The sequence below is a fragment of the Leptosomus discolor genome, chromosome 3 (assembly GCF_034619465.1).
Source record: "Leptosomus discolor isolate bLepDis1 chromosome 3, bLepDis1.hap2, whole genome shotgun sequence".
Classification (NCBI taxonomy): Eukaryota; Metazoa; Chordata; class Aves; order Leptosomiformes; family Leptosomidae; genus Leptosomus; species Leptosomus discolor.
In genome coordinates this window covers 10,144,531-10,168,611 of record NC_141393.1, presented here as the reverse complement: position 1 = coordinate 10,168,611, position 24,081 = coordinate 10,144,531, and the positions used below count along the sequence as shown (strand labels likewise).

Here is a 24,081-nt window from a genome sequence, read left to right as displayed (position 1 = left end):
GTAGATGAACTAATTTCCCATCCAAGCATATTTTGACCTCAAGAGGACTAACTGCATGGTCTGCTGGATAACAGACCAGGCAACAGCAAATGGCCAAAAGAATTGAGCTCATCAAGAGTTTCAGGTTCGCATCAGATCTTGAAAAGAGCATCAAAAGAGAAAAAATAACCTAGAACTACTCATTGCTTAGAAAAATCTCAAAGAGCAGCACATTTACTAATTTTCCTTGTTACGTAAACAGATACGATTCTGGAAGTAACACGATGCTTAGCACATGTGCACCAGCAAGAAGCTGAGATGCGAGAGTTCAACATTTCCTGTAAAAAGGAGTCAAAAGGAAACAGAACTACTGAATAATGTGATGCAGAGCAAGTGCAGAAGATACGCAATTAATTTAAGAGTAGCATAGAAATAAAATCTGCATAAACCAGATCAAGGTTAAACTGTGCAAGCCAAAGTTCACTTTTTGTTCGCCCTGCTCTTACATTCATCTTGTTTCACATACCTCGGTCTACGTAACTCACTCCTGGTCACCACATGAAGGTGGCATAAAATAAACCTTGTGTTTGGCAGGCAAACAGCACTACCACATTGAACAGTTGTCCATGGTGGTTTTATCAGTCCACAGGGGAACAGGCCCTGAAGACCGTATCAGCCATCGGGGAATGCTCTGGCCCTTTGTTTAGAACAGCAGGTGACAACCACTGCTGTGACCCCATTACTTTAGACACTATTTCAGTAACATGAAGCAGCAGAACTAGCGCCTTCAAGAGCAGCAAGCCAAATCAGTACTGCACAGCAGAACAGCAGCAGCCTTATTCTATGTGTACATAGAATCATCTCTCCTCTTGCCTACAGCAGCAACACCTGCTGCATTTATTTGTATTCACATAAAGCCTCCAGCAAGGAGCATTCTCTCAGCTATTCTAAGCAGACTGTGAGTTTCAGAAATTGCTCTCTGCATCAGGTACTCGCAAACACCGCAGAGCAGTGCATCTTACAAAAAGATGTTTTTTTCAAACCTGGCACTGTTCTGAATGGTTATAGAATTACTCCTGAGGAGGATTAGCTGAGGAGCTAATGGCAGCCACTGAGCTTTCCCAAGGCACCACTGAGCTGATTTTTAGAAAGTCGTCATTGAAAAAAAAGTGTTGGTTCCTTATCTCAGCTTTGGATTCTGCTCCCTGTCCATCAGCCTTTCTTCAAGGGCACAACATATTTGAAAAGTGGAAATCAGGGATAACAATAAAAATTGATTTTGAGAACTGGACTTAGAAATAGGTCTCACTTATTGAGATAAAGACAAGCCAATACTCCAAGGAAACTGCAAAGTAACTGTCTGATGACTGGAATAAAATCTCTGCTTTGGAGGTAGATAGCTACTAGGAAAAATTCAACTTTTCTATTCCATTTTATCTCAGCTAAGAGTTGACTTTTCACTACAGAAAATATTCTATACAAAAGCCATTCAAGTCACCGTAAGAAAAAAGCATAGATCTACTGAACTGATATCAGAGCACGACAAGTAAAACATCTGAATGGCTGCAGAATAGAGGACAAAGGTATCACTTTAAAATCCAACTCAATTTGGCAAGAACACCCCAAGCCCTTGCATGCTCCAGCAGCCCTCTTATCACCCAAGGAAGCAAAACGATACTGCTTAGACAAGCCTCTGCTCAGCAGCTGGGCGGAGAGCCGTGTCCAAAGAGTAACCGTCGGCTGAAACCAGCCTTTGTCCTTCGCAAAGAGGCGGCACAGGGCGAGTCCCAGTTTAGGCACCGCAGAAGCCTGTGTTTCACAGACCACACGTGGGATGATACCACCTCCTACGCAACCTGCTCGCGGAGCAGCAGTGGGCAGAGGAGAAGGCTGCCGAGCTGGCTCAGGAAGGGTCGGCACTCGGTGCAGACGGTCACCTCGGGTGATAGGAAGCACTGCCTATTAAATCGGGACTTTCGCTCCTCCTTCGTTTAGCCTCACCACACCAGAACTCCAAGCGCTGAGAAAGCAAACACAATCTGAAGTATCTTACACACAATGAGGGAATCATTTTATTAGATTATGGAAGACAGCAGCATTACAGTACAAAAAGTTACAAGAGTAGCAGAAAAAAAGTGTTTTTTGGTTTAAATACTCAGGATTATACTGGGGAACATGAGAAGGATAGTACCCTTTTCTAAACTAACTCCTAACCAGGTTATCAAAATAAGTTTTGAATATTTAGCACAAGTAAAAAAGTTACAACAAACATCATTATAAAACGCTTTAATAAATAGTTTTTTTTTCTGAAAGTTTTTTTTAAGAACATGTCAAAAAAAAAAGTACTAAAACAGAAGATCCTGCAAAGCAAATCCTGCGTTCCTGTATAAAATAACTGGTTCCAAAACATTCATGTTTACATTGTTCGTGGGCCAGAGTTTACACTCTCAAACATCCTCTCTTCTCCCTGGTAGGGTAACTAGCTGTATGTAGTGTTATGCTTCTTCAGTAATTAAAATAAACTTATAGTTTGCCCAGTTAATAGCAATAATAAAGCCTTTAAAAAAACAAACGCATAAGCCTTCCATTACAAATAACCATTTCTAACAAGGTACTCCCAGCTCCTGAGCTTGCCAGCCTTTTTTCTTTAGAGCAAAAGATGAATAAAGCACAACAGAAACAAGATTGAGGAAAATATTGTTCCCTTCATTAGGCCTGTATTTAAACGCAAAAAAGTAATACCACATGTAATTAACATATTCACAAAAGAAAAAAACAATGCCTCGCTATGTTGGTACTGTACAGTAGATGCACCCTTTAAGTGTTCTTGAGATGGGCTGAACATGGGGATAAACAAACATTTCTGGATCTATTTACATGTAAGTGGTTATGCTCCTATGTAAATACAAATGACCAACAGATTCCTAACATTGATTGTATTAACATCATTTTCTAATCTGGACATAATACCAAAAAAGTCTTATAAACTGCCATAAAACCTCCTTTTCTGCAACATAAATTAAAAGGAATGACATGTAAAAAAAAGACCAAAATATTTAAGTTATTAAATCAAATATACAGAGTGATTCATTTAATATGTACATATTTACAAAAAAGCACTTTCACTATTAGAAAATAAACTGTGTCAGTTGGGGAACCTAGAGTTCTCACAATTTTACTATATTGATATGGCAGTCTTTGACAGTTGCTATAGAAAAAGTTTAATCTCAAGGCACTTGTCACATGCTTCAATACTGCGATTCTAAAGTAATTAAACAGAAATAAAAAGGCCACTTTTAAACCACAGTTGAAAGATCTCTATAATTTTTTTTGTTCCTATTACAAAGTATGTAAGGCAAATTTGGAAAAAAATCTTACAGAAGCTACTAACGTAACAAGTGCAGTGAGCTGCCATTAATAGATTCAAAGTCAAGAAAGCAGTTTAAAGTTCACACAATTTCCTCAACCAGGAGGTTTTAAAGCCACCATTAAATTAGAGCAAGTAATAAAAAGAAATACATTCTGTAAACAGTGTACAGTCTTTTGTAATAAACTTTACACATATTGAAAATACAACCTCTCCTCTGCCACACAGCGAGTGTATTATAAGTAAACTTTACAAAAATAGCAACTATCAAAGATTACTCACTTTTTTCATCTGACAGTCATTGAATAATTTATACAAGGCTAAAGAAACAAAATAAACTTTATTTATTATTTTTATTTATTTATTTTTTTACGCAAAATAAAGAAACTATGAACATTTGACTCCAGATATTTTTAGTCCTTGATGCAAAGTGGAGATGCCAATTTTTCCCCTCCCCAGTAAGCGTAGGCGCAGTCTGCCTACATTCCAAATACAGGTTAGTCTCTACTGCCTTCAAAGTTTGACGCATTCACATTTTTTACAGATCTGTTGTCCATTTTGCCTATTTGATGGGATTTCTTTACTGGACTGCTCTCTGACGTGTCAGATGCCTTTGTCGGCAAAGGCTTTGCGAGTTTGTGAGAGAGGAACTTGTCCATTTCCTCATCTCTTTCCTCCTCTTCCTCCTCCTCTTCCTCATACTCCACATACTCCTCTACTGCATCACAAGTTCTTTTTTGAGGAGATATGAAGTTTTTGCATTCATAACGAATGTCTTTGTTACTGTAAGATCTGTCTATAGGATTTCTTATGGGATTTAAAGGTGCCCACTGGTTGTTGGCACCCTCTTCTCTGGGAGGACGACTTCTCTCTCTCTCTTTTCTTCTCTTCCGAGTCCACCACACGCAGATGATTATACAAGTCAGCCATACAATGCTAAATACTGCACAAAGAATTGGAACCAAATAATCTAGAGGGCAAATGAAAAAAAGAAAACAAAGTCTTGAGTTAAAAGAACTAGATATATAGCACTGGACATTGCAAGAGAAATATCCATACATACCTACAGGTTAGCCCTAGAAAGATTTTTAGGAGAAAGGAAATAAGATGTCATTACAGCACAATGACTGTCTGAATGCACTAGTCCAGCTAGAAACAAACTTTATTAGTTTAAATCAAGTTAGAGTTTTCCCTGCTTAATGACGAGAGGGGAAGTGCTTATTTAAGATTTTTTTCCCCTCACCAACAGACAAACTGTTTCTATAAACAGCTTCTCTTTCTCAAGCACCTAAGCTGAGCTGGCCCAGAAAACCTCAGTAATGACTCTTAAGCAAAAAAGTCTATTCTTGTAGGAGGCAGGCTATGAAGAGTACTACACCTCTAAGTTGCTCTAAGAAGTACTGGCACTTGCATCAGAAATACATCCTGCATTTACTATCAGATAGAAGAGTCCTTTACTATCACATCCACAGACATTTATGTACCAACTATCTGAAAAAACATACAGGTTACAGCTATGTAGCCAAATCAATCATGCACTCTTTAGGATGCTACAGTCTTACTTCTGAGTACATCTAGAGTATTTTCACTAGAGATAAGAGTCTTCTCTGCTCAATGAATAAACACAAGGAGTTAAGGCATTTGCTGTTCTCCACATTCCCAACAACAAACCGCACTAGTGCTCTCCCAGCCACACAGACCCATATTATTTCTCTAGGAAACCAATCCTGAAAACTTATGTATGTTTGGTCTTTGTTCCCCCCACCCCTTTTTTGCCCTCCTCAAGGACTTTACTGCTAGGATAGAATAACAACCTTTTTCTGCTCTTCTTGAAAGCAAGAATCCACACACGGTAAGAGACAATAAGACATGATGTGCTTTGCTTTTTGTAGAGACAGCAGGATTGCTCAAAAGCTCTGCAGACATACACTGTCAACCTGCCACTCTAACCCCTGATCCAAATGTAGATTCCCTCTGCAGTTTTACAACACCTGCTTACAGAATGGCTGTACAAAACCAACCCACTGCTTCAACACCACAGTCATTCATTCTAGTGTTAAAGTGTCTTCTGAACATAATTTTACATGAAATATGACACAATCTCAAACATCTTCTGATAAAGTGGGATGAATAAACTGCAAACATGGTTGGCCTCAAAGTATCTAAAATTTGTATTTTAGTCTGGGGAAGGATTGTACTCTCAGGAGCAACTGCTATTCTCTCCTCATTTTTCATAAGCAATCTAAACCATGAATAGGTCAGAAATACTTCAAGAAAAAAAGGAGCTCTTCATACCAGCTTCTCCAAGATTAGAATACAAAGCTCACCTTCTCACTGCTATCACATCTATTACTTTGTCATATGACTGTGGGTCCAAGTTTACTTAATAAAAGGTTCTTATACAGCCAACTGTCTGTATACAGATTCTAAATTCAGAATATTTTTTCTTTAAGCTAAAGGAAATTAATGACGTGTCTAAATGATCATCTCCATCTAGACACTTGAGCTTCCCACAGAAATTAAGATTCTCACAGACATACAGCTTTACACCACATTTTGTGACAGGTTTCCACCTACCTCACCCAATTAAGGGATAACAGTAAAACAAACTGTATCAAAGAACATGAGAGAGACCAGGTTACAATTTACTTCATAACACTCCACTTAAAGAACTAGAGGCCAGCGGTCACCACTGAACATCCATATTCAAATGAAGAGTCTGGAAACAATTCTCTAGCACTAGCTGCAAGAGCAGCCAAAGACTATCTTATTGAGGTGGGAGGCAAAGTAATGCCCATCCCTTTTGCCCTAGCATTTAACCCACAATCAGAAGAAAGAGAGGCTGAGGTATGTCAGAATCTCAGTTCAATTCTTTATCATCTATGCAACTTCTGTGCAAGACAAGAACAAAGCTGGTACACTCCTTCAGGGGAGCTGAGGAAATAGCACATTTGCCAAGGCTTTAACAGATGAAAGGCATTCCCTAGAAGGGAAATGCAAGGGAAGTGGAACCAGGCAATTTACTAATTGTTTGGAGTATGGGTGGAAGATCCAGAAGATTATTGTTGGGGAGGTCTAGGAAAAAGTTGGGAGAGTCTCCTACCATTGTAAGATTTCCACTCTGGGGCTTAGCTGAACTGGAGCCTACCGGGGTCTTCAGCAAGACTCTCTCCTACCACTCCAAGCAGGAACACAGGCATGCAAAATCTTCAACTGCTTATTTTGGCATGGCTCTTGGAGAGCCAACATTCAGAGATAAAGGTCTCTCAAATTACACCATATCCTCATTAAGAGGAATAAACTTCACATTTTGAGCCAGCTGTGCACTAGTTAGAAACACATGTTGAAAAAGGTAGCAAAGTTTTACATTATCATGGCCAAGTATTGGAAGATACTAGACACCTTTAACTCTTCTTAAGGTAAATAATACATAAGAACTTCAGAAGATACTTGGTATCACACCATGTGTCTTCCCTCCCCCTATATTTTCATTACCTCACAGTCTCAGTTTCTATAGTGCAGCATCATCAAGGACTGAGGTTGATTTAAGGTTAATGGAGGAGAATTGGAAAGGATTTGAACAGTACACGGAAAGAACTCCTGATCTTGTGAAAGGTACGAAGAATACTGTTGGAAGTCAGAGCCAAAACAGTGACAGGGGTAGGTGGGGACGCTAGGGAGGAGGTTAAGTTTAAATTTACACACAAGCACAGAATCTCAATTTTAAAGCCACTTTTTCTTCCGTTAGTAATAGCAGTTAAAGAAACAATGCAATCTATCTTTATGTGTCAGGGAAAAAAGGCTGACACTAGGGGAACAGAAAATGCTTACACGCACACACAGACATAGGATGAACGCACTGGGAACCTTACCTGATGATGAATTCCCAACAACGATGGTCTCTACTTTGACTTCAGTTACTGCCAACATAACAGTGCTGTTTTGCCGCTTAGTGATTGCATTTACTATTGTATTAGCAGCATTCTGTATGAGACTATTATCTTGTTCATCTCGATGCGGGACAAAAGACTAAAGGGAGTGAGAGGGGAAAACCAAAGAGTTACGGCAATCACCTAACTGGAAATCTACTTTTTAAATCCAGTTACATCCTAACTGAGTTCACTTGGCTGAATTTACCTGACTAGTTACAAACAGTACCCTAAAAGTTCACTGTAGCAACAGCACGGCTGGCTCTATCCAAACTGCAGATACGCAGTGTCAGACTAGGAGGGTAACACACCTACTGGCTAATCTAGCATACCTCAAATAAACGGCAGCTGACTTCCACGTTACTTACACTGCTGAGCTAAACTTACTCACAGTTTAGAGCACTTCAAGACATGCAGATTATCTAGATAGAAGCTTGGACTAGTAACAGTCTGCTCTATTTAAACCATATACTTTGTTTCCTGTCTCACTGCTCAGCATGTTCTTTACAGTACTGGTAGAGACAGACAGTCCAGCTTCTATCTGGATAAACACTTTACTGTGAAAATTAACTCTTTCTTGGAAACTAAGCAATACACAAGCATTGAGTGATCAGGCCATATATGCCTCTAAAGCAAGCCCTTAGCTCAGCAGGGCAACGGTTACTTTCATCTACTCAACTTGCACCTTCTTCCACTTCCCACTTAGCATGTCTGTATTTAACGAACACCCTGAAGCAGCCATACTCCAAGTGCATAGCAGAAGTTTCTTCACCAGATGCAACGCAGCCACCTGCAACTGTATCTCCTTACTGAGAAGGTCAATAGTCCAAGATTTCGGACAGAACAGGTAGGCACTCGCTCACTAATTTAGGTTGAATTAGTCTTTAGAGTAATTTATCCGGAGGTTGCGGTAGCCTTCTGTCATTAATGAAACCTACAGTTTCAGCTATCTAGCATTATAGGAAATTGTGAGATCACAAAATAGATTTACAGTCAGACTAAGCCACAGATTGCAGTAGCTGCACTGAAGTAAAACAAGCTTTAACAACCTCTTCCCCAGCTCAAACTAATAAGATGAAGTTTTCCTATATATAATAATACAAGTCTTATACTTACAATAGCAACCTCCACTGCATTCTCTGTGGAGTAAGACAGATCACATAATATTATCAGAGTTCTGTCCCTAGAAACAGTCCTAGTAGCTGGTAAATACCGGATTTCAGAACAAATATTTTCAGTTGTAGTGCCCTGTTAGAAGCAAAGGAGATTGTACAACTTTAGTTCAAGTAAAAAATAGTACATAAAAATAAACATCTTCAGGGTTTTTGCAGTTACTGAGACCTGATGAAAGTAGCAAAGAGGGAAGCAAGAAAGGGCAGAAAAGCAAAGAAGAGGGTTTTGGAATGAAGGGGCAGAAACTGAGCATGCATGACTGCCCTAGTACAGTCTGAGCCCATCTTGAAATGTAAGAAAGTACTACTTTGAGATTTTAAAAAAGAAAACAAAATACTCGGTACAAACCTTAATTTTGCCTCACCCTTCAGACAAAGCACAATTCACATCAACAGAGAAGTATAATAATAAATTTTGCAAGTTTATGACAGCAAGGAGCTCCTATTAGAAACATTATTCTTCCATGCTTTGACATGGAATATATCCCTACGTATATTGCCATACTTCATTAATAATTCTGTTCTCACCTGGGGGACTTTGTCTCTGTTAAAAATTAAAGTAATTCTAGCACAATCATTGTCCAAGTATCCAGAATTAGGCAGACACTTGATACTGGCAGGCAGAGGTTCAGAGGCACTGCATTCTCCCCAGTCTGCGCATGGTGGCTGAAAACATTTCATGTACTTCTCCTGGCATTCTTGACCCATGGGACACTGGTTATTTGAATTATCCCAGTGTTTATGTAAGAGACAAGGTTTTTTCCCACACCACACCTAGAAATTAAAAACAACAAAGTACTGTTACAGTTAATTGCTCTTATACATCAAATCAAAATAAGCAATTCACATAAAACAGTCATGATCTACTATCGACTGCAAAAAAAAAAATAAAAATCTGTATTTCAATACTGCTGTAGTCCTAGTAGCAGATGGAGTTGCTCTTCCACAAAATGAGGACATTTTGCAAGAACAAAAAGAGTAAAAACTGTGCAAAGATTACTGGAGACTCCACTGACTGGGTATATCTCTCCTTAAAAGCTTAGAGATGTCCCACATAACTGAGTTATACAGAAGTTCAAATATTTATTTTAAGCTAGTCATCTAAGCTTCTATAATCTAGAGAGAAACACCTCCGCAAGGATTAATTTCTCTTCAGTACTTATACAGAGATCCTTGCCACAGAATGCTGAAGCTGTTTAAGAGCTGATGCACATCGGTGATACGCGCTGTCACTTCAACCACTCTCCCAAAAGAAAACAGTATGCTGCTACCCCCAAGTTACTGAGGTGCGGCAAGCTTCCAAACACAGCTCCGTTTCATGATGTAACCTTTAAGATTCTACAGAATACTATACTGCTATTAGCTTAGGAACTTACGGACTTCTTAAAGCACAATTGTCAGCAAGAAAGCATATTTGTTCCATTCGGCACAAAAGAACCAAATACCATATACTGGATTACGTTGCATTTACCAAACCACCTTTTCTGAGACTCTACTTACCTTCACATGCTGTTATCTTCTGAAGAGATGTCAAACTTGAAATCACAACACCATAATGGGTCTAAAATAGCATTTATAAATGCCTAAGTGCAAGATTTACTTATTTCTTTGCCTACAGTGCACCCCTAGCTAAATAAAGTAAGGTTAAGGCTGAATAGATTAATAAGACCCAGAGGTTTTTAAACTGGTGCTTCTGGTGAAACGTGGGAGACTGCTGTGGGAGGCAGTATTGTATGCTATTAGTGCTCCTCTGCAGCCACCCACCTAGCCCTACAACTTGGAAGCAGCACTAATCTTGTCTCTCTAGCTGTGATGTAAAGTTGCACAGGTACCACAAATAAACTGAGAAATGCTATCTCGGGAGGGCTGAAAGGCTTGGAGCATATACACTAACATGTTCAATCTGCATTTAGGCTAGTCTTATTTATTCCAAGTCACAACCACCAGGATATAGTCCATAATAAATATACAAAGGTTGCAATTTGTCAATTCATAAACCTACTGAAGGACAATACAAAAAGGCAACTATTATTACCTACTGAAGAAACTTTTCTACCTACATGTGCTTTACCTTGGAACTAATGTTTCACAAAAGTAGGAGCTCTAAAGCTGTGTTTGCAAAGAGCGATTTGTTTATACTTTCAAGGATCATTATTCCACTCCAGTTCATATTTCCTCTTCTGCAAAAAAAGTGCCTTTCTGCTTCTAGAGAGCTTGTTCTAGCAGGTAGAGCACAGGACAGTAGCTTATGATTATAAAGACAATCCCATAAGTATTTTTACAGGAAGTCATTAGACACCTTTTTTTAAACAAAGGCAGGTTGGGGGAGACCTATGCAAAAGTCTAGACGGAAAAAAACTAAAACATTAACTTGTGCATGAAGAACAGTAAGTCTGTTTCAGCCAGAAGGGTTTAGGGAAATAGGTCAAAACACCTACCTTGGTGCAGTCAATACGGCTGTCCAAACAGTGGCAATTGTTGCATTCTTGATCCCACCTGCTGCCATGGGGAAAGGTTATTCCTTTAAGCCAGCAAGGCTTTCCAATTCCAATCACTAAGGGAAAAAAAAAGCACACGCAGAACACTTCACCTTCTTGAATCACTGAAGACATACAAATTTAAATAAAAGTACTAGCTACTGTTCCTTACACACGAGACTACAGTATATAAACTCTATACTGGCTACACTGTACCCTACTGGTTTTCAGGTAAAGGTTGATAGCAGATATAGGAATACCTTCTTGGCACCTAGGACCAATTCTTCCAGGGGGACAAGTGCATCGGTATCCGTTTATTTCATCTATACAAGTGGCACCATATCCACAAGGGGAAGACTGGCATTCATCAATATCTAGATAGAGAATAAGTAAAGCTCAATGGCAAGGACATAGAACATTATAATTCAACTTTTACCAAGATGTAATCTGACAATACCCACTTTCTTAACAAGCAAAGGACAGTTTGGCTTCAAGAACTAATCTCCTAATTGGACAGTTCCACCATTTCAGCAGCAACCTCTAACAGATTTCTCATAATTGCACCCTAATTGACATTCTTGTGATCAAAGAAGCAGTCATATGCCGACTCATCTCACAGAGCAGAGGTGTTGGACAGCTGAAGGTGCTAATGTCTTCTCCACATTCAGCCACAGAACTTAAGTCCCACATCCTGCTCTGGCACTAATCTCAGACATTTAGGCTTCCTAGAAAAGCACATGCTTTCAGCAAGTTATCGCAGTGCAAGAGATGAACAATGAATCAGCTCAACATTGCTCTAAGAGACTTACTGCAATACAATTCGCCATAAAGAAAAAGAGTAATAGTTTAGTTTGTAACAGACATGTGATGTTACTTTTCTAAATAACCTAGTGAGTACATTAATTTAGTACACACACACTTAGCACAAAAGCCTCTAAAAAAAAACCACACCTGCAAAGATGTAGACACTTAGCCATAGAAATCTATTGAAAGAGACAGGGAAGTAGAGTCCATTCCGATGCACAGCAACGTGTTATTTGTTATCCTGAGGAAGTGACCAATGCTAATTTATGCAAAAGCCTACCAACAAGGGCAACAGAAACCCTGTCAAGTTGTGAGCCACAGGCACCAACTGCTTCATTTTCAACCATAACTATTGTCTTCCAAAGCATCTTTTGAAAGGCTTCTTTCCATTGAATGCCCACTCCAACCCCTCAGAAAACCTGTTTAAACATCAATTCTTTAAAATTCTTTAAACACCAATGCACAGTATCAGCTCACCTTCTGTGTTTAAAGGACTGGACTTAGAATGTGAACATGATAAATGGTAGCAGTGAGACTTACCCATGTAGGCAATGGAAAATAACAAATGGATGTAGAAGGGCTTTTGGTTCTATTCTAGCTTCCTTCAGAAGTGCACTAAGACAAAGTTTTATGCAAATACAGAAGTATCTCAACTACTATAGGGTTTAACTGCTCTTTCCTTCTCTCTTCAAGCTATGATTGGTTTCAGATTCTCCAGCCTCTGTATGCTGAAAAAAGTGACTGTTCACTCTGTTTCTTCTATCAGCCATAAAAGGTATTTTTGTCAGAGCTATTCCTTTTGTCTATACCAGTCTGAACAAGAACAAACAAAATCTGCAGTCCTGTTAAATACACTACAATAGTCCTCTCTGTATTTCTTGTCTGGGAAAGAAGAATCCAAATATCCTCCACTGAGAGTCTGGATCTAGATACACGATTATCTGCCATACCTGGTTATATATCGAGAGATCACTAAGCTGATGCTACCGCAAGTGCTACCTTCACCCTCTGACTGGAGATGTTGGCTCATTTGCTATCTGCCAGAACGAGGACACCAACATACAGATGGAGTGGAAGGACCAAGCCCAACAGCCTTGAGGCTACAGAAGACAAAGTCTGATCTTCCAAAGGGGTAGAAATAAAATAAAAATAAGGTACTTATCTCATGCAAGCCAAAATCGTAACACTCTTAAAAACACGCAACAAACAACAAACAAAAAAAACAAACCACCCAAGAGACTTTTCCACAACACTTCAGTGCAGTTTTAGTGTCTTTTGTTCCCCTTTCTTTTCAGTTTCTACCCTTCAGGATAACTACAGTGCAACAGGTTTCTTGTATAGGTTTGAAAGACCTTTATCACACTCCTCTGTTATTCACATGCCAGCACCACACTGATGTTTTTGTTTGCATCTGTGATGTCTCAGTGGATCTAAGTTTCTAATGTTAAATGGAACACCTAGTGGTATGTGTCACCTTTAACAACAAGTTGCTTATCAAGAAAAATACTTAAAACTTAATAAGCTTCTATGAAGCCAGCACCCCAGAACCTTCAGAAACATCTGACAAAATCCAGCATTCAAGTCTTTGAGTATAATTTAAGCCAACTCATCTCAGTTCCGTTTAATGAGATGTAGAAAGGAACATAAGTTGCCATTTTTTACAAGGTATCAGTACCTGGCTGACAGACAGGTGGCTTTCACTTCATTATTCGGAATTCAGCTGACCTCATGCAAAAAAAAGGTCACAGGGTGTTCTTTTTCTGATTTGTATGTCAGAATGGTACGAACTTTCAGGTCTTTAACCACACAGATACTTACTAATTCTGCAGTCAGGACCAGCAAACCCAGGCGCGCATTCACATCGAAACCAATTCACACCATCAACGCAGATGCCTCCATTGTAACTGTAAAAATAATAAACCTATCATTACACCAAGCGTTCTCAGGGTAGATTCACTAGCCTAAGACGAGCAAAAACCATAGGTCTGATGTAGCGTGTTCAAATGCAAATTTCTATTGTCCCTATTCATAGTACTTTCTCACTATTCTACAATGCAGAATTAAAGTGTCCTAACTAATTCATAATACAAGTCTACTTAATAAGCCATCTACATTGTTTCATTGGTCTCTAATCAAAGCTTTGTTAATGAAACCTTCTGCTGTTAGGGGGATCATCTATTCCCATCAACAGAGAAAGCATGACGTTAGACAAACTCTATTGCTTAGTAATTCACCTGTTTAAAACAGCAATATCCTACAAAAGTGTGTGCATATGTGAAGAAGTATATCAACAGAACTCAAGGAGATAAAGCAGCACTGTAAAGTGAATATGGAGAAAGCCTGAGCTTTTGTAAGTTTGTTTTTTTTAATATGTGAAGTGCAGGTTATTGCATCAGAATGGACAACAGAGAAAGATAACATAGATGGTTTGCTTCATGCACATATCAGTATTTTTCCCCTTAAACTGTAAACATCAACCTTTGTATTTAAAATACTCCCATTGTATCTTCCAAAAAATGAATTTAGTTTTTAAAACACATTTATACATGGTATTTGATTTAACGGGACATTTTTATATTTTCTAAAATTATTTATTGTAAACTAACAAGTTTTGATTTCCCATTTTTTATTCTAAAATTCAATTGTAGATGCTTGAACTGTTATCAAATTTCATTTCACAATAATTCATATCACAATAATTGACTAGTCAGTTCTGGCACAAATATTACACTAAAATACTTTTATCTGTTCATATATGAATCAACTCAGGATGGTTTTGTGGTCTTTGCTGTGAAGGAATAGATAAGGTATGGCAAAAACATTGTTTTAAGATTTTTACAGAGGCTGGCTTCAACTATTTTAGGGTAGAGTTAGTTCTAGTCTGGAATGGAAGTCCATGTTACTGTGCTCACTTTTATTTTCACAATAAGTAGAGAACTGGAGATTGCATACTTACCATGGATGAGGGTTGCAGTCATTAGTATCTACAAAAAAGAATAACACAGACTAGTGTAACTAGTGGCATACATATTTTCTAATGTATAATATTATAGTTCAACAGATACCATATTTGATAAAGAAAGCAAAGAAAAGTAATATAGAATTGAATATTTCTTCCACACTTGCAAAGAAAGTTTGATTAGACCTAACAGACCAATGAAATACCTTAAGTTTTATGAACAGACTGACAAATGCAAAATTATACAACTTTGCTGTGTTTTGATATATCAACAGCACAGAGTGATAAGCAACATTGATGGCAACATAACAGAGATAAAACAGTGTATCAGCTGCAGTGGTAATGGATAATTCAGCCAGGCTCTAAAAGCTTTCTGGAGGATTACTACTACTTTGGCACTTTGTATGTGCAACTAGCTAGATTTCTTAAACAAATCATTCCCATTATAAATGGTTCCGAATTATTTGTTAGCATTTATACTAGCACTGACAGCTTTAAAACAGCTAATTAGGGCATACATCAATACAACAGTAATTTCACAGTAGATTTAGAGTAAAAACAGAGCTCAAATTTAGATATTTTTTTCTTCCCCTCTATGTTATACCTTGGGGGGGTGAAATCAAAGTTACCAGCTTTACTCCGCCTAGCCAATTCATCAGAGAAAATGTTGGAATATACACTACTGCCTGCCTTTCCACATACTTTTCATTGTCAAAATTAGTATTTCTGTGAGGATTTTTCTTGCTTTGCACATATTCCCAAAAATTATATTTCTATAGAAGGCTGAAAGTCTTATTTTGACTGAGACCAGGCACAGGAAGAAGCATGACAAGTTCTTCACTCATTACTCGAGCATCATCTTCTTTACCTACCTCCCACCTTGAATGATTCAGATATTTTGGCACAGGAGCTCTACAAACTTGCTTCATTTCAGTTAACAGCTCTGTGCCAGACACTCCTAATATCCCAGGGGAATGCAGGGGAAGAAAAGAGAAAAGCCTTACTCTGCGTGCATGTACGTCCTTCCCATCCTTCTTTGCAGATGCAAGAAAAGGAATCTCCACTGCCAACACATGTTCCACCATTCATGCAAGGGTTTGGAATACAGCTGCTGTTTTTAGCTTTGAAAACACAAAAGGTCTCTATTTAACACAGTAAAAAAAAAAAAGTATCTATCGTCTAGCTAATACCACAATCCTGAACAGCATTTAAGTCAACAGTGCAGGACTTACAAGGAGGTCAAAAGACTCCAAAAACAGTCACTTCACATGATAATCTCTCACCTACCTTCACCATCAACCCAATTCAATTGTTTGGTTGAATCATGAAATTCTATAAAAAATATTATCTATTTTATTGCCATCTGTGAAAGCATCCTTCAGATACTGCTAAATTCCTACTTTGGCAGTGAGTTACCCAGTTCATGAGGTGTACTTTAAATATTACTATTTTATTATTAGGTTCAGATCTTGATTAAACGCCACAATTGTATCTAAAAAGTAGAAAAACTATACTAAATCACCTTCATCCAACATCTCGGTCCTAATGAAAGTTTCATATTCAGGAAAGTGTACCACAGAGACTACATTCAATCCCCAAAAAGCTCAAGAATAGTTCCCTACAGCAAGTAGTAATCCTGCAAATCCCCTAGGAAGAACCACTTCATTTCATTTCATTTTTCCCCAAGTATGTCCACTCATATGCCTCTCAATCACAAACGTATTTACATTATGAATCTTCTAGCAAAGTGGGGGACTAAGTTCCCAAGAAAATCTTTACACAGGATCTGTTCAGACTAATCAAGAAGCCCAGACACAAGTCCAAGTGTTCCAAATCTGCTTAGGAGAAACTATGTAAAAGATCATGTAAGAAGCCTGCAAAGAACAGCTTCCTAAAAATTGATATCATGTCAGGTGAGTGGAAGTTACTCAGAACTTCAGTCACCAGGCAACTGGAACACAGCTTTGTACTAGCCAGCTAGAAGAACAGCGTACCTATTTACTAAACAGGCTTTATCTGTAGAGTATGTAAAGAACTTACCTGTGTTGCAAGTACTTCCTATCCACTCTGGAGGACATGAACAGCGGAATGTATCTCCATCATCATAGCATGTTCCACCATTGCTACAAGTATTTGCATCACATTGGTATTCACCTATACATCACAATAAAACAAATAGTTTTAACTTTCATTTGTCTCACTGAATTCTAAGACCAGGTACTTTTTAATCACAAAATTACTTTTAAAGAGACTCCATATTTAAATGCAACACTACTAGAAATGCATAGTTCCACTTGCTGTTATTACAGTAAACAACCAAAGCAGTGGGATCTAAGGGCATCTCTTACAACACCATTTCACTACACGAAGGAACAAATTTTTTAAATGTTCCATTTTGTTGCTGGGAAACTGGAAGAGGTAATGAAAATACACCTATTACTTCACTGCAATTGTTTTATTTTAAATTTCAGGAACTCTAGTCTCATGAGAAGAAAGAAAACAAATCTTTGGGTAAACTAAAGATCAAAGTAAAGAACACTTACGTGAATGGCAAGTTTTGCCTTTCCAGTCATTCTTACACTCACAATAGAAGTCATTTACTAAATCAATGCATCGGCCACCGTTGTGACATGGATTAGGAGAACAGTCATTGAAATCTAGAAAAAGTTATTCAAATTAGATGATCTAGCCTAGTCAAGGCCCTGAGAAAGAATAAAATACTTTTTTATAAAGGAAATAAATTGTGTACTATTTAAGAAGACAGAATTCCAAATCGTTACGCGGTTATCTTTACATAAGCAAGAAGAAAACTCTGATTTTGTACAGAACAACATGAATTATGAAATATTTTCTCACAGCTCGAGAAAAAGTATCATTCGGTGTGGCTTTTAAGTAGAGCACCAAAGAAGTTTCATTTTTCGAGCGAACAGCTGTATTCTGAACTTCAGAGAAAACTTTCTAGTAGGGAACACAATGTCCTGAAAAGAAGCCTCAAGACAGGACATCCACACAAGACAGTTAATGCTCCCTCTCCTGCTTTATGTCCCAAAATACAGAGAGTTAAAGATGTTAGATTGCTTATCCACATCTACATATATATGTGTGTACACACACATTAAGCATATATACACATGGTTTAGAGAAAGTTCTTTTCACTTGAGACAAATGTTTTAATAGGTAGAACTAATTATTCCAGACTGAACTTCATCTAGATCACACAAAAAGCTCTTTTGACAGTGATAGCTGCCAAAAGCTCCTCAGTCTTATTTCACATCTCAATTGGTGCATGTCCTGTAATAAGTCTCAGCAAGTCCTTGCTGTCATGTTTTAGAAGGGGCTTCATTCAGAGCAAAAAAAAAAAACCACAACAAAACAACCAACTGCAGTTACCTCTGAAGTAACTTGACCACGAACAGATCTAGTACACTTTGTCAATTAAGACCCAATATGTCTCAAGCCAGGACAAGAGTAAAGGCTTGCTCCCGCTGAACCCAGAATACAAAACACTGACTCATGATATTCACTGAGTAAAAATGCAGGCTTCAGCAGTTCTTTTCTTACTTAAGGAATAGATATTAAACGTATAAGTATCTTTACTAAGGTGGAAGCACATTACAGCTTGCACTGGCTTAAAGCTAAAAAGCTTTTCTAGTTTGGAAACTACTGCGTACGAGTAGATTGAGTAAGGGACAAACTTTTATGTATAGTAAGTACTAACAAGTAAATATGCTTATAGCAATAAAAAGCAATATAAGAAGTAGACCCTCTAAAGGGGTATATTCACTTTTGCCTCTCCTCAGGAGAAAAAAGTTCTCTCCTTCTGGGAGATATCCTGTACTATACCAAAGAACCAGATCATGATCCTATTAAAAGGAACAGAGCCTTTTAGAGCTGCTATCCAAAAATCTTCTTGAAAATACTTTTGCAAACAATACTGGGTAGACTGTAATTATAGAACACAGAAACTACCTCATTATTATTAACCACATACTAACCATCACTGTTACAGTAAAGCTGTAACATTTGACCCTGCAATGCTCTGCAGTACTCACTTGTGTCACACAATTCTCCTTCCCAGCCACTTGAGCAGAAACATCTAAATGAGTCAACTTCATCGATGCACGTCCCACCATTCTTGCAAGGTTTCCCAAGACAATCATTGATATCTACGACAAAAAGTCAACAATTACCGCTCAAGGCTGTCTTCACCTACCTAGAGGAGTGATCTACACTTGGGTGTCTAGGAAAAGCAGTACAAAGTTATACTCCATTTGTACACACATAAGAACTGCTCAAACATCAAGCCTGATAAGGTTTCTAGATGTATTCTCTCTCATACAGCAAGCTGAACCAGAGCATTAAGTTTACCTAGCCAAAAACATCCAAGTGCTCAAAAAACACATGGAACAGCAATACACACGCTCCTAAGCTGTGCTATCAATGTGTCTGTCCCTTCTTGATCACCCACATGTTGGAGAAATCCATGGTTACTTGTAAGACTGTACATAAAAGTAGTGGGTACAGACACATTCATACTGAAGTTGCACCAAAACCAGTTTTCTTTCACAGACAAAGCATGAACCACTACAAAGACAACTGTTAGCAGAAGAAACTGGATACCAAGCAGCACACCTCAAACAATGCTCTATGCAACTTTATTAAAATCTTAATGTTTTATTTTATATTGTAAAGCTTCATAACAAAACCCAAAGTTTTAAAGCAACAAAATAATTTAGAAGAAATTTGTACTTACTTTCATGACAGTATATTCCAGTAAAACCTCTTTCACAGGCACAAGTAAAATTCCCTCCTGGCTGACTAATACACCGTCCATGAGGCCCACAAACATTAGATGAAATAAAACGAATTCCTTCTTGGGTAGCATTAGTGAAGACTTCTATTGTACAGCTGTCTATCACTAAGCACAAGAAATATATAATCAGACTAATAATCTGCATCACCGATCAATTTTAATTTAAAACAACGTTATCAAAAGATTGAGACTAACCACAATTTAAAAGTTATGTTAACTAGAAGTTACTCTCTACCTCTTTATAAATAAGGACTGTTACGAGCATTTCGTCTCACTGCCTCACTATTTCACAAAGTCCAAGCGAGGACAACAAAAATATTTCTGCATTATGCTACTCCCAGAAATACTAGTTTTCTTTTTTAATGTACAACCAATGCATTAAGACAAGTTTCTGGACAACAGCAGGTACCTTTACAAGAATTGTTCTTGCAGTGGTCCTTGAGATGAGAACAATTCTTTCCATCATAGTCATCAGGGCAGGCACAGTAATAATCTCCTCCCAGATCATAGCACTTAGCCCCATTCTGGCAAGGGTTAGGTTCACAGAAATCAATATCCATCTGTAAGAGAGACCATAGTTAGCAGCAGCTGCTTCATTTCCCAGGAGTAAGCAGCATTATCTATATTGCCAAAGACACAAATAAGGCTAATGTACAAGGAACCTCAAGTTTTAAAAAGGTTTATGAATCTTCTGTATTGCATTCCACCCTGCACCACAGGGAGAAACTTCAAGGTTACTTTTGGCAATCCTAATATAAAGCATTTCTGATACTGCTAATAAGATATTCCTTTGCAGGAAGCTGAATAAGCACATTTGCAATAACTTAGTTAGCAAAGAACAAGCCATTAACAGACATCTTACTATGACTGTTCTGGATCATTTTAAGTCACTTCTGCATTCTTCACACCCACATACTAAGTGCTGTAACACAAGTTAAATATCAGTACACTTGTCAACTTTGTGTCTGCAAGACATTTAAAATACACAGAACCTTAAAAAAATCCTATTCTCTAGAGCAACTTCTCCCATCTCAGTTAACACACAGAATTATAGAGCCACATAGCTTGGAAGGGACCTCTAGAGGTCAGCTACTCCCCAACTCCTGCTCAAAGTAGGTCTAGTTAGACCAAGCTGCTCAGGGCCTTATTCTTACAAATGCTATCCCCATGCCAATTTACACACAGAAATACTAGGTACATTTCAAACACACACCATCTGATTCAAAAAGCAAAGTTTAAACCTAGCTTTCATAATACAACCTCTAACACAAATTGCTGTAGCAAAGCAATTCTACTTCTAAATCTGAGACTGACACACAAGACCACTGATTGGTGATGCCCTAATTTAGCCTCAAAATTCACAAAGCAGCCTCAAAAGGGATACTGTTACATCACAGTATCTTTCCTCCAAATTGTTATTCTTAGGGATTGCTTTCCTCCCCTCAAGTGAACTTTTCCTTCTTCTCATCTCCTCTGTGATAAAGACAGCTTTCTCAACCTTAGAGACATAAAATTAAGTCCGATAGTGGATTTGGTCACTATTTTCAGCAGTTCTGTAGCTAAATAGGAGAAAAATTCAAAGCTAACCAAAACAGAAGGAACACAGACAGTGTAAGTATTTCAGAGGAGCATGTACAATTCCAGCTGCAACAGAGAGACTTTCAGCAAGCTACTTCATGCTCTCATATAGAACACTCAAAGCAAACTACAAAAAATAGCTAAGTTCTGAGAAAGATTCTCGTATCTCCTCTATCAGATGTCTCCATTTGTTTCCTTCCATTAGTGTAAATTTCCCCTTCCCAATGCAAGTTCAGTAGCTGGTACTTTAGCATCTGGAATCAATGGTAGATATTTCCTGCAACATACAAGGCAAGCAGCCAACTCCCCCCTATTATTCAAACCAATTTGCTAAAACTTTAATTACATAGTGTGGTATGAATCAGCCTGGAGTAGAGCACTCCAGCTATGATCCTTATGTAGAAATGGTACATGAGCTATTAGGCACTGCACCAGTTTAATAAAACTGGTCAGTATCTGAGGTCCTTTTTAATTTTGAATAAAAGGAGGGTATTGTTTCTTTAACAATCCAAATACTAGAGAAGAAAATTACTTCAGCATTTAAGAGGGATCACTCCAGTATCCCCCACAAAAAATTCTGGAGCAAATCAAACAAAATTTTAACTCAATGCCTCCAGTTGACCCTGTCTTACTAACCTCAACACTTACATGAATTTGGCTATCAACCCAAGCCAGAAAGCACATACTTAAGGCAATATAATTTTACATTGAAAAGTCTAACATCCTCCATAGAAAGAGGAAGATCTTCATTATCATGAAGTACTTTATGAATTATCACTAGCACTTCAGTATTTCAGATGTGAATCCTTATTTATGCACTAGAACTGCATCTTCCTAAAATCATCTCAGTCAAAGTTCTGAGAGCCAATACTTGAGTATCTGCCTGCTTTTAATTATGTGGATATTCCTACCAACAGCAGTAGGATTACTTGAAAGATAATTCAATTATGTACTTCAGAGTTACTAGAACGAAGACCTAAAACATTCTAGTGTAACAAAAGGGCACAGGTCCTGAAAATTGCAAAGGAATCTATTTCAACCTTAAGGAATACTTGCAGCCTGAAAACATTTAGGAGAGCCAACACCTATGTGCAACAACTTGCAGTTTTTCAGGCTGCAAATTCAAGCACTACAGCTAGTATGACAGCACCACACAACAAACTTGCTTATTCAGAGTATCAAGTAACAGCCATGTTAGTCAGTAATGCTTTAGCCTTGGGTTACTCCCATTTAAACCTGGAGATATGTGTCTTTCAAGAATTCAATCCATGAGAAGTATTGCAGTAATGTCATCACTGCCCTCACCTCACAGAAGACTCCTGAGAAGCCCTGTGAACACAGGCAGCTGAATCCATTCACCAGGTCTTTGCAACGGCCTCCGTTTTGGCATGGATTGCTTTCACACTCATTTGTTTCTGTCTCACAGTTTTTTCCTGTGAAACCACGAGGGCATAAGCAACGGTAACCATTCACTTCATCCTTCACAGAGGGGGGGCGAAAAAAAAAAAAGAAATCAGAAGTGGAAAGATTTGTTTATTGCTAAAACTTGCACACAAGAATTCAAGTTATTTCTATATTCTGGATTTGTGAACAACAGTAGCACCACATAAAATCATTTTGTGAAATGCAGCAAGAATCTGCAAGTGCAACAACACACTTTTAACATTCAACCAACCTGTAATTCCAAACCACGGAATTCATAACTAGCCAGAACAAGATTAATTTTGTAATCAAAGTTACCTTACAAGTCCCTCCGTGTTGACATTGTCCATGACAGTCATTAATATCTATGGATAAAATATGCAAGGAATTAGAATTTCTACTGGAAGACTAAGCTGTAAGAGTACAGGTCTAGCATAAGAATGGAGAATAAGTCATTTTTGGAAAGGATTTTTCTAGATGTTTCAATGGAAAGCAAGGTCTTAAGAGATTCTTATTTTAAAGAAATATGTAATTGAAAACTACATATTCCATATCACATATTTCTACTACAGTGTAATAGAAATTAAATCATATGCCATCAAGTAATTTAATATCTAACATTTTAGCTAAAAAGTATTTTAAATTGAATCAGTACATGATATCATTCAGAACCACGGATGAGTGAGTAGGGACTTACTAGTTATATAAGCATAAACCTAAGCTCCTCTTAATACCAATTATATCTCTAAATAAATTTTCAAACAGTATTTTCAATCTACATTGCTGGAAGTCAGAAAAATCCTGACAACAGGTATTTTTTCTTGCACAAGTACGTGTACTATCATTTATCATACAACCTTTTTTAAAGAATAAAGCATCCTACGGTCAACATACATACTAAAGAAATACTAACTGATATGACAATTTACTCCTGTCCATCCTGGAATGCAGTCACAGTAATATCCACCAATGAGATTTTTGCAAGAGTAAGCATTAACACAGGGTTTCCCCTCACACTCATTAGCATCTGTGAAAGAAGATAAAAGAAAGAAGAGAATAAAGAACAAACCCAGAAACAGATTACCACAGCACCAAGCAAAGTTTCCATGCAATCCAAGATTCAGAAGCTCCTATTATACATCGGTAGGGCACTAAAACCATTTACATATCACAGGTTTTTAATGCACGCTTGTCTATAGTAGCACATGCATGTTATCTTACTACTTCTTTTGCCAAAACTCAAAAAAGTAATATTGTTAGTCAGGACAAATCTCTTCCTTGCCTCCGTAAGCTTACAGTCACTGTTCTGCCACCATGAAGAAGGAGCTACCATCACCAATGCTATTTTTTGAAACAGAAAAGTTATCGGGCATTCTAGAAGAACTATTACAAGTAAGCTGAAGTTGGGGCTTTAAATGATTATAGGTTCACTTGAAACTTCTGGCTTTAAGATCTACTAAAGAAGAGCTAAGACACCAATAGCAATACACATCTTCCATGTTTTCTTCAACAAAAAATCACATCAGAAACACACACAGAGGAATTCAGGAATAATTTCCAGTGGTCTTCAAAGCTTCATAA

General features: G+C 37.9%; 1 protein-coding gene across 2 annotated transcripts in view; it reads right to left on the bottom strand.

Moving 5' to 3' along the window:
* Positions 1 to 3,843: 3,843 nt before the first annotated feature.
* JAG2 (jagged canonical Notch ligand 2) overlaps positions 3,844 to 24,081 on the bottom strand; it is a 70,797-nt gene continuing 50,559 nt past the window's right edge. The window contains exons 10-26 of one of the 2 annotated variants that reach the window (XM_086462275.1): positions 23,414 to 23,527; positions 22,819 to 22,865; positions 22,384 to 22,557; positions 19,910 to 20,060; positions 19,441 to 19,605; positions 18,740 to 18,853; positions 17,231 to 17,344; positions 16,728 to 16,841; positions 15,692 to 15,808; positions 14,685 to 14,712; positions 13,547 to 13,632; positions 11,185 to 11,298; positions 10,886 to 11,001; positions 8,976 to 9,221; positions 8,392 to 8,523; positions 7,219 to 7,375; positions 3,844 to 4,316 (exon numbers count right to left, since the gene is read on the bottom strand). In XM_086462275.1, the coding sequence (XP_086318401.1) occupies positions 3,844 to 4,316; positions 7,219 to 7,375; positions 8,392 to 8,523; positions 8,976 to 9,221; positions 10,886 to 11,001; positions 11,185 to 11,298; positions 13,547 to 13,632; positions 14,685 to 14,712; positions 15,692 to 15,808; positions 16,728 to 16,841; positions 17,231 to 17,344; positions 18,740 to 18,853; positions 19,441 to 19,605; positions 19,910 to 20,060; positions 22,384 to 22,557; positions 22,819 to 22,865; positions 23,414 to 23,527 (2,462 nt within the window). The remainder of the gene's footprint in view (positions 4,317 to 7,218; positions 7,376 to 8,391; positions 8,524 to 8,975; positions 9,222 to 10,885; positions 11,002 to 11,184; positions 11,299 to 13,546; positions 13,633 to 14,684; positions 14,713 to 15,691; positions 15,809 to 16,727; positions 16,842 to 17,230; positions 17,345 to 18,739; positions 18,854 to 19,440; positions 19,606 to 19,909; positions 20,061 to 22,383; positions 22,558 to 22,818; positions 22,866 to 23,413; positions 23,528 to 24,081) is intronic. The other variant, XM_086462276.1, reaches the window with a different exon arrangement.